At 31.1% G+C, this 13,946-nt stretch overlaps 2 protein-coding genes across 4 annotated transcripts in view; one reads left to right on the forward strand and one right to left on the reverse strand.

Moving 5' to 3' along the window:
* Positions 1 to 4,586, reverse strand: part of LOC148624228 (kinetochore-associated protein 1-like) — a 68,697-nt gene extending 64,111 nt beyond the window's left edge. For 2 of the 3 annotated variants that reach the window (XM_088566800.1, XM_088566798.1), the window contains exons 1-5: positions 4,438 to 4,579; positions 2,494 to 2,625; positions 1,889 to 2,003; positions 996 to 1,111; positions 225 to 291 (exon numbers count right to left, since the gene is read on the reverse strand). In XM_088566800.1, the coding sequence (XP_088422926.1) occupies positions 225 to 291; positions 996 to 1,111; positions 1,889 to 2,003; positions 2,494 to 2,619 (424 nt within the window). In that variant the 5' untranslated portion in view covers positions 2,620 to 2,625; positions 4,438 to 4,579. Of the gene's footprint in view, positions 1 to 224; positions 292 to 995; positions 1,112 to 1,888; positions 2,004 to 2,493; positions 2,626 to 4,437 lie in introns of all 3 variants that reach the window. The other variant, XM_088566799.1, reaches the window with a different exon arrangement.
* An 86-nt stretch (positions 4,587 to 4,672) lies between these two features.
* LOC148624229 (polyribonucleotide nucleotidyltransferase 1, mitochondrial-like) overlaps positions 4,673 to 13,946 on the forward strand; it is a 29,212-nt gene continuing 19,938 nt past the window's right edge. Inside the window, exons 1-8 of the mRNA XM_088566824.1 lie at positions 4,673 to 4,851; positions 7,521 to 7,581; positions 8,387 to 8,464; positions 9,578 to 9,683; positions 11,374 to 11,487; positions 12,023 to 12,070; positions 12,949 to 13,062; positions 13,339 to 13,525. Of these exons, the coding sequence (XP_088422950.1) occupies positions 4,694 to 4,851; positions 7,521 to 7,581; positions 8,387 to 8,464; positions 9,578 to 9,683; positions 11,374 to 11,487; positions 12,023 to 12,070; positions 12,949 to 13,062; positions 13,339 to 13,525 (866 nt within the window). The 5' untranslated portion in view covers positions 4,673 to 4,693. The remainder of the gene's footprint in view (positions 4,852 to 7,520; positions 7,582 to 8,386; positions 8,465 to 9,577; positions 9,684 to 11,373; positions 11,488 to 12,022; positions 12,071 to 12,948; positions 13,063 to 13,338; positions 13,526 to 13,946) is intronic.

The raw sequence follows: 13,946 nt of genomic DNA on the forward strand, positions 1-13,946 counted from the left end.
ATGAACATGTTTTAGCTGTGAGGATCCTATTTTAGGAATTGTTTGAGAATAGGGATCTTACTCTGCAAACAGCTTATGACTGCTGAAAATTGAAACACTGAAATATCTTGGTATAGCCGCAAAGTTCAAGTTTAACTGTCACAATTGGAGAAACATGATAAACAACTACTCATATGAATAACATGTTATATGTATTGTTCAGAATAAATGATTATCTTTTATACCATTTGATTTTAAGTTGTACAAAATTCTTTTAAATGTCTTCAAACTACATCCATCTGGAACAACTTTCTGAAATAATTAAACAGCATCTAAATTTTCAATAGGAACCTTAGTTGATTAGGTAAAAAAACAAGACCAATACTTGTCTGGACCTGTATCACAGTCATATATTTGTAAGCAGATAAGTGTCTTCAATATGTATATAAATATTTATCAAGTTAAAAGAAACTGCATCGTAGGTTACACAGATTTCCATGTGTGATTGACTTATTGCAATTGTAAACGGTCTCGGCTGTTTACTGCAATATCAAATGCTAGATTGAATCCTTTTTCTTATCTTAAAGGAAAATCAATGCAGCTTCAGCGTATACTGCTAAAAGCTGAAAAAATTGTGAATTTAACATGCTCAAAATGTCAGAAAAAAACTATCAAACTTCTCTGTAATATAAGGAGTACATCTTCATTATGTATAATCACTGTACAAAATTTAATAATATTGGCTTAAATACTTTTGTAATTACAGATTACACAAAATAGCTGCTGTTCACAAGATAAAGTGACAAAAAATGGCTAAGTTCAGCATGCTCAAATTGTAGAAAAAAAACATTAATTAAATTTCATCATTATCAGAGGTGCACATCTTCAATATGCATATAATCCCTGTGCAAAGTTTGAATAATATTGCTTTAATACTTTTCGAGTAACAGCACATGTTTATATTCTATTGGACATGTCCTGATATTTTTTTTTCAAAAGCACTATCTACTACATACTAAGGAGAACAGTATTTCAGCAGTGTCAGTATCTAGCAGTGAGAGTCTCCCTGAGCTGTCACCAACAATCAACATAGATCCATCAAGACTCCATTCTATACAGTCTATCTGGTTCCCTGTTCACAAAAATGGAACACTATATTTATTTGTGCAACAAGCATTACACTGCCACTTAATATCACTTTCTGTTTGTTTTCATTAGGCTCAATCTTACATTGGGTATTTAAGTCATGTGACTCGATGGTTTAATGAGAATGGGTCCTAACCTACCAATCAAATGCATGGAAACTTTGTCATTTACAGCGTTGTGTTCATAACTAAAAGTAAAACATCTTTCTATTTAAAAATACTGATAAATATATATTTTACATGATAAAAATGTGAAGAAAAACAAAAGAAGATTTTGTTGTAACACACCCCTTTGAGATCCTGAATGTAAACAATGAAATGTAGATCAGTCTTCGGATTTTAATACCTTCTACACTGAAAATTCTGGTAGGGAAACTGAAACTAGAAGCAGACATACAAACCCTATTGAACACATTTAAATGAACACCACATGCAGCAGTGATAGGCTTAAAATTTTTAGAAAAGGTCACTTTAACAATACTAAGAATTTCTATGGGCTATTCGTTTACATTCTTTGTAAAATATTCTGATTCAGATGGGATACTTTCAACAGGAATGTGATAAATGGCATGTGGTCCTTTATAATTCCAATCACAACATGCGATAGAAAACATTATCCTATCATGATATTTATGCTAAGAAGCATCACTGATCATATTTGAGCTTCAGTTGAATTGGATTACATTTTAGCACTTGGTAAATATATCACAAAGGCCATACTAAGTGGTTTAAACTTTCAATAATGAGGGACTTAAAATACCAACCTATTCCTTGTGATGCAGTTTGTTGACAATCTTTAAATATAAACAAATGTTCTTGGACAGCTATACAGGCAAGATCACCTTGTACAATCACATCTGTACAGGGTATGAGGTTCTCCTAGCAATGAAAACACCAAACTTAAGCTATAAAACTTCAACTGTTTATATTTTTTTTATCTGAACAGTTAAGTGGTACAGCTTTAAAGATAATATCCTGTAACATTTTAATATATAGAAAGGAATATGATATTCAACAATTTTTGCTTAAAGAATGAAACATCATTAGAAACTTTCATTGCCATTTTACTATTTATAAAAACGAAGCAGGTTAAAGCCATTTTCATTACATTTCAGAGTATCACCCAATCTTCTGTGCAGAGGTTATATTAACTATTTCATAATTTTACACTTCAGTCACACTCAGTGCTAAACTTCGCCCCTTTGTGTAAATTAGTACAGTACACAGGAGCATTTTGATGATTTGAAATGAGTAGTACCCTATTAGTTTTTTCACATCCTGTGTAGCAGAGCCTTTAAGCTAGAGGAGTAATACACCTTAAATAAGGAAGCGGTTATACACATAGGTCTGTAGAGGAGAATGAGAATACCTTATCACTTGAAGATATAGTTGCAAGTGTTTCAACTTGGTACAAAGCTGAACCACTTTCCTGCCTTGGTCCAAAATTGATGGTCTCTTCTCCACCAAAGTCTGTTGCAATCAAATCCCATGGCATTGTTCTCTAGAAATTCAACAAAGTATATAATAAGTTGCTATAGTTGAGACAGAGCAGGAAAAAAATCATACAGAATATCAAAAATTTGGAATTATTCACAGTAAATTTAGAAAAGAAATGACTGTTTTGAGGCTGTGTCAAACAAGGCAAAAAGACAAATTATTCTGGGGGAGCAGAACAAAATGATGTCCATAGTATGTGTGAATTCATGTATCCTACAGTCTTTGTTTTTTTGTTCAAATTATTTGTTTTTTGGATACAGTCAATTACTCACAATTTACAGTAAATACATATTTGCGTAATCCAATAGGAGAGTTCTTGGTTATGTCATCTGATTCAGTTTTGGTAGGTAAAAAATCCATTAAGTAGCATGGGGCATAAACTTTATATTATCATATTTTTTTTATTTTCAATAGATCTAATATTTGAAAAAATCTGTTGGTTCCCTTACTTCAAATAGAACCTTATTGTCAGAGGAAATAATTGAAATATATTACACAGTGAAATATTTAGTAACCTATATAAAAACAAAATTTAAATAACAATCAAATAGGAAAATAGTAACAAGTGCCGCGAAGCGGTGTGAGCTCTACCGTTATTACGTGTACATTCCAAATTTCCTTTAAGGTTCCCCTATATACTAACGAAAAAAAAAGTCATGTCCCGGAAGTAACAAAAAGTGACTGTCTTTAAGGAGAAAATTCATCATTTCCTTGTCATACAAATAAAAAAAATATAGGTTAAGATTACGTTTCAGTAAAAATAGATTCATCTTTTATGATAGTTTTCAAGTCTTTTCTAATTTATTTTACTCATTTAAAGAAGTAAATGTTTTGTTTGTAAAAACTTCGGGAAAAATCATGTGCATGTATGTACATGTATCTCCGCTGTTCCACTGTTGCTGTTGTCAAGAACCTAACCCACCTCGGAATAAAATATAACTCCGATTATTTTATCAAAATCAAAGCATAGCTTTTATAACAGGAAAGGCAATCATTTTCATGTTTGGAATTTGCAGCTGTTGTCTGAATTTTGTTTTCATCACATATGTGTAAAATATTCCCACCATCCATAGAGAAATGTAATATTTCCGGTATCTGTACAGATTGATCTGACAGGCCAAAACTAAAATGGATGTTGCTAGAGATGCCCTTAAGGAATAAAAAATGTAAAGCATTGTGAAGTGCTATAAAGTTATTGACCATTTTGAGAGCAAGGGGAAAGAGGGTTATGGGGTTGGAATTTTGGGGAAAAAATTGTTCAAGTTATTCATTTACTGAAAAAAAAAAACCATTAATTAACAAGATATATATTCAAATAGAAATATAAATTTTGCTTGCTGGTTAAATATAAATAAAAATATTGCACTTGCGAAGCAAAAATTTTCATCCAGGTTGCCCTCCCCCCTCTTTGTAATGTCCATTATTATTTTAATGAGTCTCGCACAGACGGTACATATATAGTAAAGCTCACAGTGCTCGCTGATGTAGTCAATGCCTACTCCATATTAGACTACATTTAAAAATCACAACTAATAAATTTATTAAGTAACTGAAAAATAAATTTACAGACAAAATATGAACTATTTCATCAAATGAAACATTTTACAGAACCAAAATTAAGTTTGAAAAATAGGGATTATTATCATAAAATTGTTAATTAGTTAATATGTTGTTCATTTGCCAATCAATTTGACACGTAATGCCACTAATGGATGCAGATTACTGAAAATGACATTACTATTATACTAATGAGATTGGCGAACTCGGTGTGAATGAATATTCTAGCTATATCGGCACTTGGTTAAATCGCGTATACCTATAATTAATGTAGATTTCTTGCTTAGTTCATTTGCAGGTGCTTAAAGTCTTATCATTAAATACTGTATAAACCTCTAAACTACGGATTTACAATGATATGGATGAAGCAATTTGACTGTGAAGTTCAAGAGCAGCGCCAAAATGCGGAACGTTTCGGAACTCACCATCGATATCAGGAAAACGACAGAAAATACCTGGAACCAGTTCCATATCGGAAAAGCTCGGGTATTTTCATATCTTTATAGAGAACAAATATGGCTGCGCCCTTCAATAGAACATGGGCAGTAAAATATCAATTTTTATTGCAACGCAGACACTTGAAACGCATCATTCAGGGGTGCAATATAGTTCTTAAAAATAGTTTCGATATCGGCAAAGCCAACTATCATACTAGCATCAATATTGGAAAAAGGTATATATTATTTTTATTTTACTTCGTAGTCTGTATTGTAGAAAACCTTAAGCTTAGACACAGTCGTCAGTCGATGGCTGGGGCATTTTATGGCACAGGGAGGTTACCAAGCAAAATGAGCAAGCCTTCCAAGATGATATTCTTATTTGGATTACCGTAGTCAAAGACATAGGTCAAGTCGGTAATCCTCTAATTTAAATTGTTATCCATCTTTAAAGGTAGGCAAAGTAGTCTCCCGCGGCAAAACAACGAGGGACATGGTAATTTTAGGCAGTGATATTGTTGGCTCTTTTAGTATGGAAAATATGAGCTTGAGCCTCAGGTGTACATCCTCTGAGATTGGTGATCATCTGGGATTGGGTTGGTTAGTACTTCACTTTCAGTATAATGAGACGTTCGCTTGATTCAACTTGTATTCAGTTTCAACATATGTATACAATATGACGTTACAGTAGTTAGACGTTTTACAATAATGATGTTATGTAGTAATATTGGTAACAATTGTCCATTGTGATATATTCTTGACAATGATCAAAAACACTTTCTATTCTCATGTACAACTGCTCCTACTTTAAAGATATCCTTGCAAAACATAATTAGTAAGATATGTTCAAACTTCAGTAGATTAAACCAGGATAAAAAATTATTCTGTTTTGAACTGTTATTACGTGGAAATTTTAGCCTCTTTATCTAATTTGATCATGGAAAGTAAAATATAAGAAGTTTTGCTGTCATTTTTTTTAACATTTTTCATGTGGTACAAGATGACATGATAATTTCAAAGTCATATGTACATGTATATTGTATGCATAATTATGCATGACATAAACTATAGTTGGACCTTGGTAGCTCAAACTCCAAGGGACCATTCAAATGTGTTCAAGTTTTTGAAGTTCAAAGATTTACATACTTTTTTCGTTGCCAGTCTGAGTTCTACTTTTTTGTTAGAAATTGCTAACTACCTAAGAAGTTTTGTTAGTTTTTGGAATACTTTTCATTTGCATTAAAAAGAGGTTTTGTTGGTGTAGACGTAAACAAAAAATTCTTTGTTTGCTTCAAACAAACGTTTTCAAGGTTTGAGTTTGTGGGTTATTGATATATTTTCACATAATTTTCTTTGATGCTTTAAGTATGCCGGTTTTGGAACATTCTCAAACTTCAATCAGTTCAGTGTAAGATTATACTTACCTAAGTAGTGATGACTCAAATATTACCTGTAATTATTATAAATGACACTTTGATTAATGATAGGGCTTCAGTTTTTCACACCTTTTCTTGACCAAGCTGACAAAATGGCTTACCATTCGAGTCTGTGAGGATACTTCTCTTAAGATTTTTTACTGTGTGGACTGACTGATGCGTACAAGTAATCAAGAAACCCAAGGTTATTTATACTGAATTATATAAGAGAAAATTTGGTTCTTTGAATTGTGTTCAAGAAATCCCAGGTGTTCGAGCCATCCAAGTTTGAGCGAGTGAAGTTCAACTGTACATCAAATTTTATATAAATAAATACATGTACATGTAGATATTAATTCAATAAAATAATATAAAAGAAACATTGAAATTATGCCTCAAGCATTGTCCTTTGGTACCACTTGCACTTTAGTAACATTGGTTTTATGATAATTGTATTCTGAATTTGAGGCATACGGACTAAGTCTGTGCATTACCAGGATGTATTCCTGGTTTTATAACAAATTTGTCCTTGTAATCATTCCAAATTTTAATGACTTGTATTTTGTGTGTTGCATTAAGTTATGTGTATTTTGTTTAGTACTGTCAACTATGCCTCATATGGGCCCTATAATTTGGAAATAAAATCATCCTCTTCTGTTAGTAATTTTTTTAAAATTTGGAAATCTTGAACAACAGTTCAAAACCTTTTGAAAAATTTGTAGTTGAAATTATCAATCTTATTGAAGATTACTAAAAAACATATACAGTTAATCAGTGTAATAATAACCATAAACACAGTATCCTACACTTTGACTACCAATTAGGAAATAATTTATCTGATTGGGACCAATTTTGTGCCATCTTTGGGGAAAAATTGGGAAGTTTAAAGGGGAAACAGCCTTTTTTTCAGAGGTACTTGTAATAAGCCTAGCAGTATTACTGGAAGGCGTCTGTCTGTACATTGGTAAGATTTTGTGATGGCAGCTCCTATACAGAGAGACAGGACAGCAACTTTATTAAAAACATATATAGCCCCTTATCTAAAAATACTCTTAAGGGCCTTACACCATGATAAGAACGTTATTAAATGTGATGAATGATTTAATTTTTGCTGCTACATGTATAATGAAGTTGAATTATAGGCATACACTGTGTATTTTACACTTGAAGAGATTGGATTTGATTAATTATCCTACTTAGTCATGTGACCAACAAAAATATCTTCTGAAATCTGGATATTTTTAGTTGTCCACGTACTTTAAATCATTTTGTCTTCCAGTCTCTTTTAAGCCAAGTTTGCTATAGTCAGTGTCACTGACTAAAAATTAGTTTTACTGAACTTTTCATATTTTAGTCAGTGTGAATGTCCACTCTTGCTGGAAATAGTAGAGTGTAAAGGGTTTCTGAAAATTTTTCAAATGATCACTGTACATACTAAGCTTACATTGTATTCTTGTAATAATAATACATTTACATTTGTTATCTTAAAGGCCGTTAGAAATTAGTACTGGTCAGTTTGCAAGGTTTGCTGATGGATCTGCAGTTGCTAAGGTAAGTTATTGACAAGTATTTTTTGTATACTTGATACATGTACATTTACAAGAGTCTCCTAAGAGTCTTATTTACTCAACTTGATTTCATTTGTTAACATAAAGCAGAAAGTAAATGCAATTCACTTTAACTTCTATTTACAGCCATCGGAGCCATTTTGTTTTGCATAGAAACATGACATACTGTACAAACTATTTTGTAACTACTTTTTAATTTATCAAAGATGATGGTGACAAAAAATGAGCTTCACCAGATCTATGGTTTTAGAAGAGAATATTTTGGTAAAAAGTAAATGGAGGACAACACATGATAGATTATGATGGATACTAAGTGATGGCTTAAGCTCACCTGGACCAAAGTCTTAACCTGATAAGATTGAGACTTAAATTTAGAAAAAAAAAAACAATGAATGTGTTCACTGCTTTTCTAATCAAAATGTTAAGTTGTTAGGCTTCACAAATTCTGTGCTTGATTCAAGCAGTTTTACTGGACTATGGAAGATACATGTTTAATTGGATTTATTTCAAATTGTCAACACTTATAAATGTTTGTTGTATTGATTACTGGTAAACTTCAGTGTCTGACTTATGGATGCTGGATTCAAAGCCTTGTCCAGACATTTTAAAACTTGAAAAAAATAGACAAGTTTATGAGTATTCTTAACAGCTTGTTCATAAAATCCTCAAACTTGGGAGTTGAAGTTTATAATATTTTAATAGGTAAAGTACATGTAATTCTTAAGTGCCCAGGCCTGGACTCAATACTCATTTTTTACTCTGTTACATACAACAGTTTTTTCTTACAGCAAGGAGACACAACTGTACTGGTTACAGCAGTCAGTAAATCAAAGCCACCATCTGCCAGTTCTTTCATGCCTCTTACAGTAGGTAAACTCTATCATGTTGTGTTTGTATAAAAATTGACACAACATGTATGTAGTCAGGTTTTCTTTCAAAGGACCCCAATATAAATCATCAATTTTTGAGGAACAGTTTTTATGCAGCAAAAACATTTGCAGTTGTACAATGTATAATGTTACGGCACTGTTGTTGTCCACTTTGTTTTTATACAGAAACTTAAATATTAGTTGATGGATCTTGAAAAAGTTTATAACTGGAAGGAGCTTAAGAAGCATTTCATAAAATGTGGCTATATAACTCAAGTACATATATGAATAATAAATAAATAAGCATTTTCTTCAACTTTGTATAAATTGCTTATTGTTTTGTCTCACTGCTGATTTTAACGTTGTGGTCAATATTTTTCATTCTGTAAATTTTTTTTCTTGTTTAATTCTTTGACCACTTTTGTTTTGTCAGTAGCTTATGTTTTAAACATTTCATCACAATCCAAATTCAGAGTTGTATCTAGTTTGAATAATGTATATAGTGCTCACACTTCTGGCAACATTACAGGTTTAACCTCTGGGGTTGTATCAAGCAGTAAATAAAGCTGCATCCTGCACAGCATTTTAAATATTTTCTGGAAGGAAATTCATGTTAGCACTAAAAACATAAAATTTGAAAAACTAATACTGATCAAGTTTGTTACAAGTTTGGAATAAATAACAAATTTAAGTATAATGAAATGGATAGTTAGATGATTGGATATTAATTTTATGGCATTTCACTTTAAAGATAGTCGTAATCAAGAATTTGAACAGTTTAAAATTCAATGCTCATTAAATCAGGAAGTGGTTCTATTTGAATTTATCGCTGGATTTTGGTACCCTCCTGAAGATTAAACATTGCTCCTTAAAGACCAGACTTTTAAACTAGTAGATTTACATGTAAAAATACCTTAAAATTATAAAAATGGATAAATACGCTGGGGATATTTTTTTTAAATGATGATTTTTATGCATAAATCTTAACTAAATTTTTATTATTGAGTAATATTCACATAATATTGACTTAAGTTTTGTAGATTAAAACCTTAATACTTATACATGTATTAAGAATTATTTCTAGGTTGTTTTCACAATTTTCTTATTCAGGTTGACTACAGACAGAAAGCTGCTTCAGCAGGGAGAATACCAACAAATTTTCTGAGAAGAGAACTTGGAGCCTCAGACAAAGAAATTCTTACTAGCAGGTTAATAGGTAAGTCAACACATTGGCTATGATTTTTGATAGGTGAATATATATATATATATATATATATATATATATATATATAAGTTTGACTCTTTTCTTTCAGAAGGATCTTGTTAAGTTGGTGTAAAGGTGTCTTTGTCATTTATTGAAGACCACTGGGTGGCTTTGAGCTGACATTTTCCTTTTGGATGGGGGGTTGATGACATATTCACCATATTCATTCTCTTTATATTAATAATACAGTTACTCAGGTCATACCTAAACATTGAATAACACGTCTCAACTCAGTGATTCCTATATCGTTAATGGATTCACTGAGGATTACTAATTTATATTTTCCTTATTGAAAATGATAATGTTTACATACACAAAACCATTTTCCACATGAGTTTAAATCGGAGGTCATTATTTATGTTTTGAATTACAAATATTAGCATTTTTTTTTTTTTATTCAGAATAAATAATGAATCAATCTAAACTTTCTCACTTCATATTTTTTTTTTAAATAATAGGATAATTTATTAGAAAGAGTGAATAACCAAAATATGATCACGAGTGCAGAAGAACGCCTATATTTAATGCGTGCGTGGATTAAGTTCCACGCACGCATTAAAATATAGGCATGTTAAATCTTAATGTGTTCTTGGCACGAGTGATCATATTTTGGTTATTCACATTAACCAATTGATTATGCTATTTATTATATAAATTTCCTCCATTATTCATTGTTATTTTCAACATGAATTTAAAATTTTGTGAACGGCGGATTGATATTCTTGGTGTGACGTTTTGGCGGGAGGAAGCACGAGAGTGAAATTACCAAATATATTTCACAGTGTGAATTATCAAAAAAAAATTACACTGGGAACATTCGGTAAATCACTGCTTTCTATATAATAACAATGAATAAATCAATACAAAACCCTTTTTTTTTTCATGATATGTCATTTCATATCTTTGACAAAGAGAACAAGCTCCATCTTTATATTTCCACACTTCAGTTTTAACTAGTAAGAGGTCAATACAATCTTATTCATCAATAAGCCTTAGATCACATACATGTATGTAGTAAATGATATGTTCACATACATTGTCCAGCTGCTTTATGCATGATCCATTGCTATAATTGGAGAATACAGAATTTCATCACTTGTGAACTTCATCAAATTGCATACATTGAAAATAATTAATTTGGTCATTATTGTGTTTTTCAAAGTAAAATGTATATGCATACATTTTACAAAATACAAATGTAATATTTTAATGTTGAAGAACTGATCCCTGTGATTCATGGTGCAGAAAACCCATTGAATAAACAATATTTATTGGGACTACATACATCATATTTTTACAGAATTATAGACATTTCTGCATTCAGATCTGTGTTTTGGAGAAAATTATACTTCATCTACCATATAAATCAACCAAATCAAGAACAGTAACTCTTGCAAAGTGTAAATTTTATGCATAATCTGTACAATTTTTATCTCAAAAGTGCAAGGACCAAAACACAAATTAGAACTGGTACCAGTATGTGGTCTGTAGCTCTTTTTGAATTAGAAATAAAAGTTGTAAATTTGGTAGGTTTTTGACATGCATGAATCACCTACCTCTGATTTTTAGAAAGACAGCAACTTAAGTACAAAAGCATGTTCGGTATTACTCGCACAATCAAAGCTTGCAATTTGTACTTTAGACAGGTCATTACGGCCTTTATTTCCTGCTGGATTTAACTGGGAAACACAGCTGATATGTAATCTAATGGCAGTAGATGGCGATAATGACCCAGATGTACTTAGTATTAATGCTGGTTTGTTATCATTTCTTGTTTTTATATAGTTTGCATTATACATTATAGAACTCACCTTTAATTCATAAGACAATCAAGACATAGCCTACTTTATATTTTATACATAAATGCTTTTAACCAATTACATAACCTTAATTTTTAAAGGTCAGTTTCTCTCTTCATTTCAATTGATTGATTGATTGTAAGTTTACATCCTATGGTAGATATTTCAGTAAGAGAACAGCTGATAAATCAAACGGACCCTGTTCTAAAATGTTAAACTGGTTAATTCATGTGCTAGCTCACAGAAGAAACTGCCTACTGGTAGGTATGTCACCCAACTCGTACACATTATTCTGTTTACAAACCAGTATTGAAGTCTTTGATATTACTTATATGGTTGGATATTGAACACCCATTCTCCAACATTCAAGACATGACCATTGATGTGCATTGTTCATTTTGACATAGATATTTTTAATGTTTTCATTATTAATTTAGATTTCTACTTCAATAACAAGTATTCTAATGATACAATAACCTGCTTCTTTTTAAGCTTCAGCAGCTTTGGCATTGTCTGATATTCCTTTCAATGGACCTGTAGGTATGTGTGTTTTGTATTTAGTTACTAAAAATTAACAGTCCCTTTCATTAAAAATCGAATATATACTTATAGTTAACCATTAATAGTGAGCTTAGAAAGGTTTTATAGTTAACCATTCATAGAGAGCTTAGAAAGGTTTTATAGTTAACCATTCCTAGAGAGCTTAGAAAGGTTTTATAGTTAACCATTCATAGGGAGCTTAGAAAGGTTTTATAGTTAACCATTCATAGAGAGCTTAGAAAGGTTTTATAGTTAACCATTCCTAGAGAGCTTAGAAAGGTTTTATAGTTAACCATTCATAGGGAGCTTAGAAAGGTTTTATAGTTAACCATTCATAGGAAGCTTAGAAAGGTTTTATAGTTAACCATTCATAGGGAGCTTAGAAAGGTTTTATAGTTAACCATTCATAGGAAGCTTAGAAAGATTTTATAGTTAACCATTCATAGTGATCTTAGAAAGGTTTTATAGTTAACCATTCATAGGAAGCTTAGAAAGGTTTATAGTTAACCATTCATAGTGAGCTTAGAAAGGTTTTATAGTTAACCATTCATAGTGAGCTTAGAAAGGTTTTTAATTGGTATAAGTTAATTGATTTTGTTGATAATTTTTTTAAGTTGATAGTTACTGATACTTAATAGAGATTTAAAGTAAAATATACTTCATGCAGCATGATATAAGTATTTTATTTTATTTATAGAACTGCAGTGTAAAAATGATGTAAGTCAAATGATTCTTCAAGTAGTATTCTGTAGCAGTTTTTCAAGCTCATGAACATTTTTAAAGTTAACAAAACTTCATATTATCTGTAGTTTAAATCAATCGTTGTTTTCAGGTTACTATGTTTATACCCATTACTATCTTGAATTTGTTTGTGTTAGGTGCAGTTCGTGTTGGATATGTGGATAATGAAATAATTATAAATCCTACAAGAAAGGAACAGCAACAGAGTCCATTAAATCTAATCATAGCAGGATGTAAAGGGGAAAAAGTTGGTAAGAATGTACCTCATTCTTATGAGGGGCTTTACTCTGACTACTTAGTTGGTCTGTTAAGCTGTTTATCAGTACCACAACCAGTTTTGATTTAGTTATAGTGATCAATTATAATTTAGCTATCTTTTCTCTTCTTTTGAATTTGTCTAATGCCAAGTAGAGCATATATCCCTCTTCGGCTTACGTTATTTTATACTGTGTTATTTTGAGGTTTTACTCTCTGCTAACAGATATTTGTTGTAAATCTGTTATTAATTTTTTTATCTGATTTTACAGTTATGATAGAGGCACATGCAAATGACTTCAGTCAAGAACTTTTTAAAGACGCTATCAGGTCTGGGATTTTGGAAATAGAAAATATTATATCTAGAATAAGTGATTTACAAGAAACATCAGGAAAAAAGAAACGGGAGTTTGAATGCAGGACACTTCCAACAGATGATATAAGTTCTTCGATTGAAAGGTATAGTATGTACAGATATTCAATGAATATTTGATTTTGTTTTGCATCAATTTTTTTCATTGTTTGCTTTACATTTATTGGAAGAAATTCTAGTTTTTTTTTTTTTTGATAATTACATCCTTTAAGTTACATGTATGAAATACATTCAGAGTAAACATGCTGGAACCAATGCAATAAACCATCAGTAGACAACCAAACATATTGGACAATTGACTATCCATTATGTATCGGAATAACTTTTAACTTCAATGTAGATTGCATGTAGAAATTGTTACAGATAGGAAAAAATGTTGTGACAATAGTGCTTTTAAGCATTACATAGGGAAATGGTGATGCTTAGTCTAGTTACTTTTGTCCATTCTATGAATGCACCTTTTAAGTGAAAGTCTATAAAAGAATGAGGCAAAAAATGTAAAAACTT

The sequence above is a fragment of the Perna viridis genome, chromosome 2, assembly GCF_037379345.1.
Source record: "Perna viridis isolate PV_CMFRI_1.1 ecotype Kerala chromosome 2, ASM3737934v1, whole genome shotgun sequence".
In the NCBI taxonomy this organism is placed as follows: domain Eukaryota; kingdom Metazoa; phylum Mollusca; class Bivalvia; order Mytilida; family Mytilidae; genus Perna; species Perna viridis.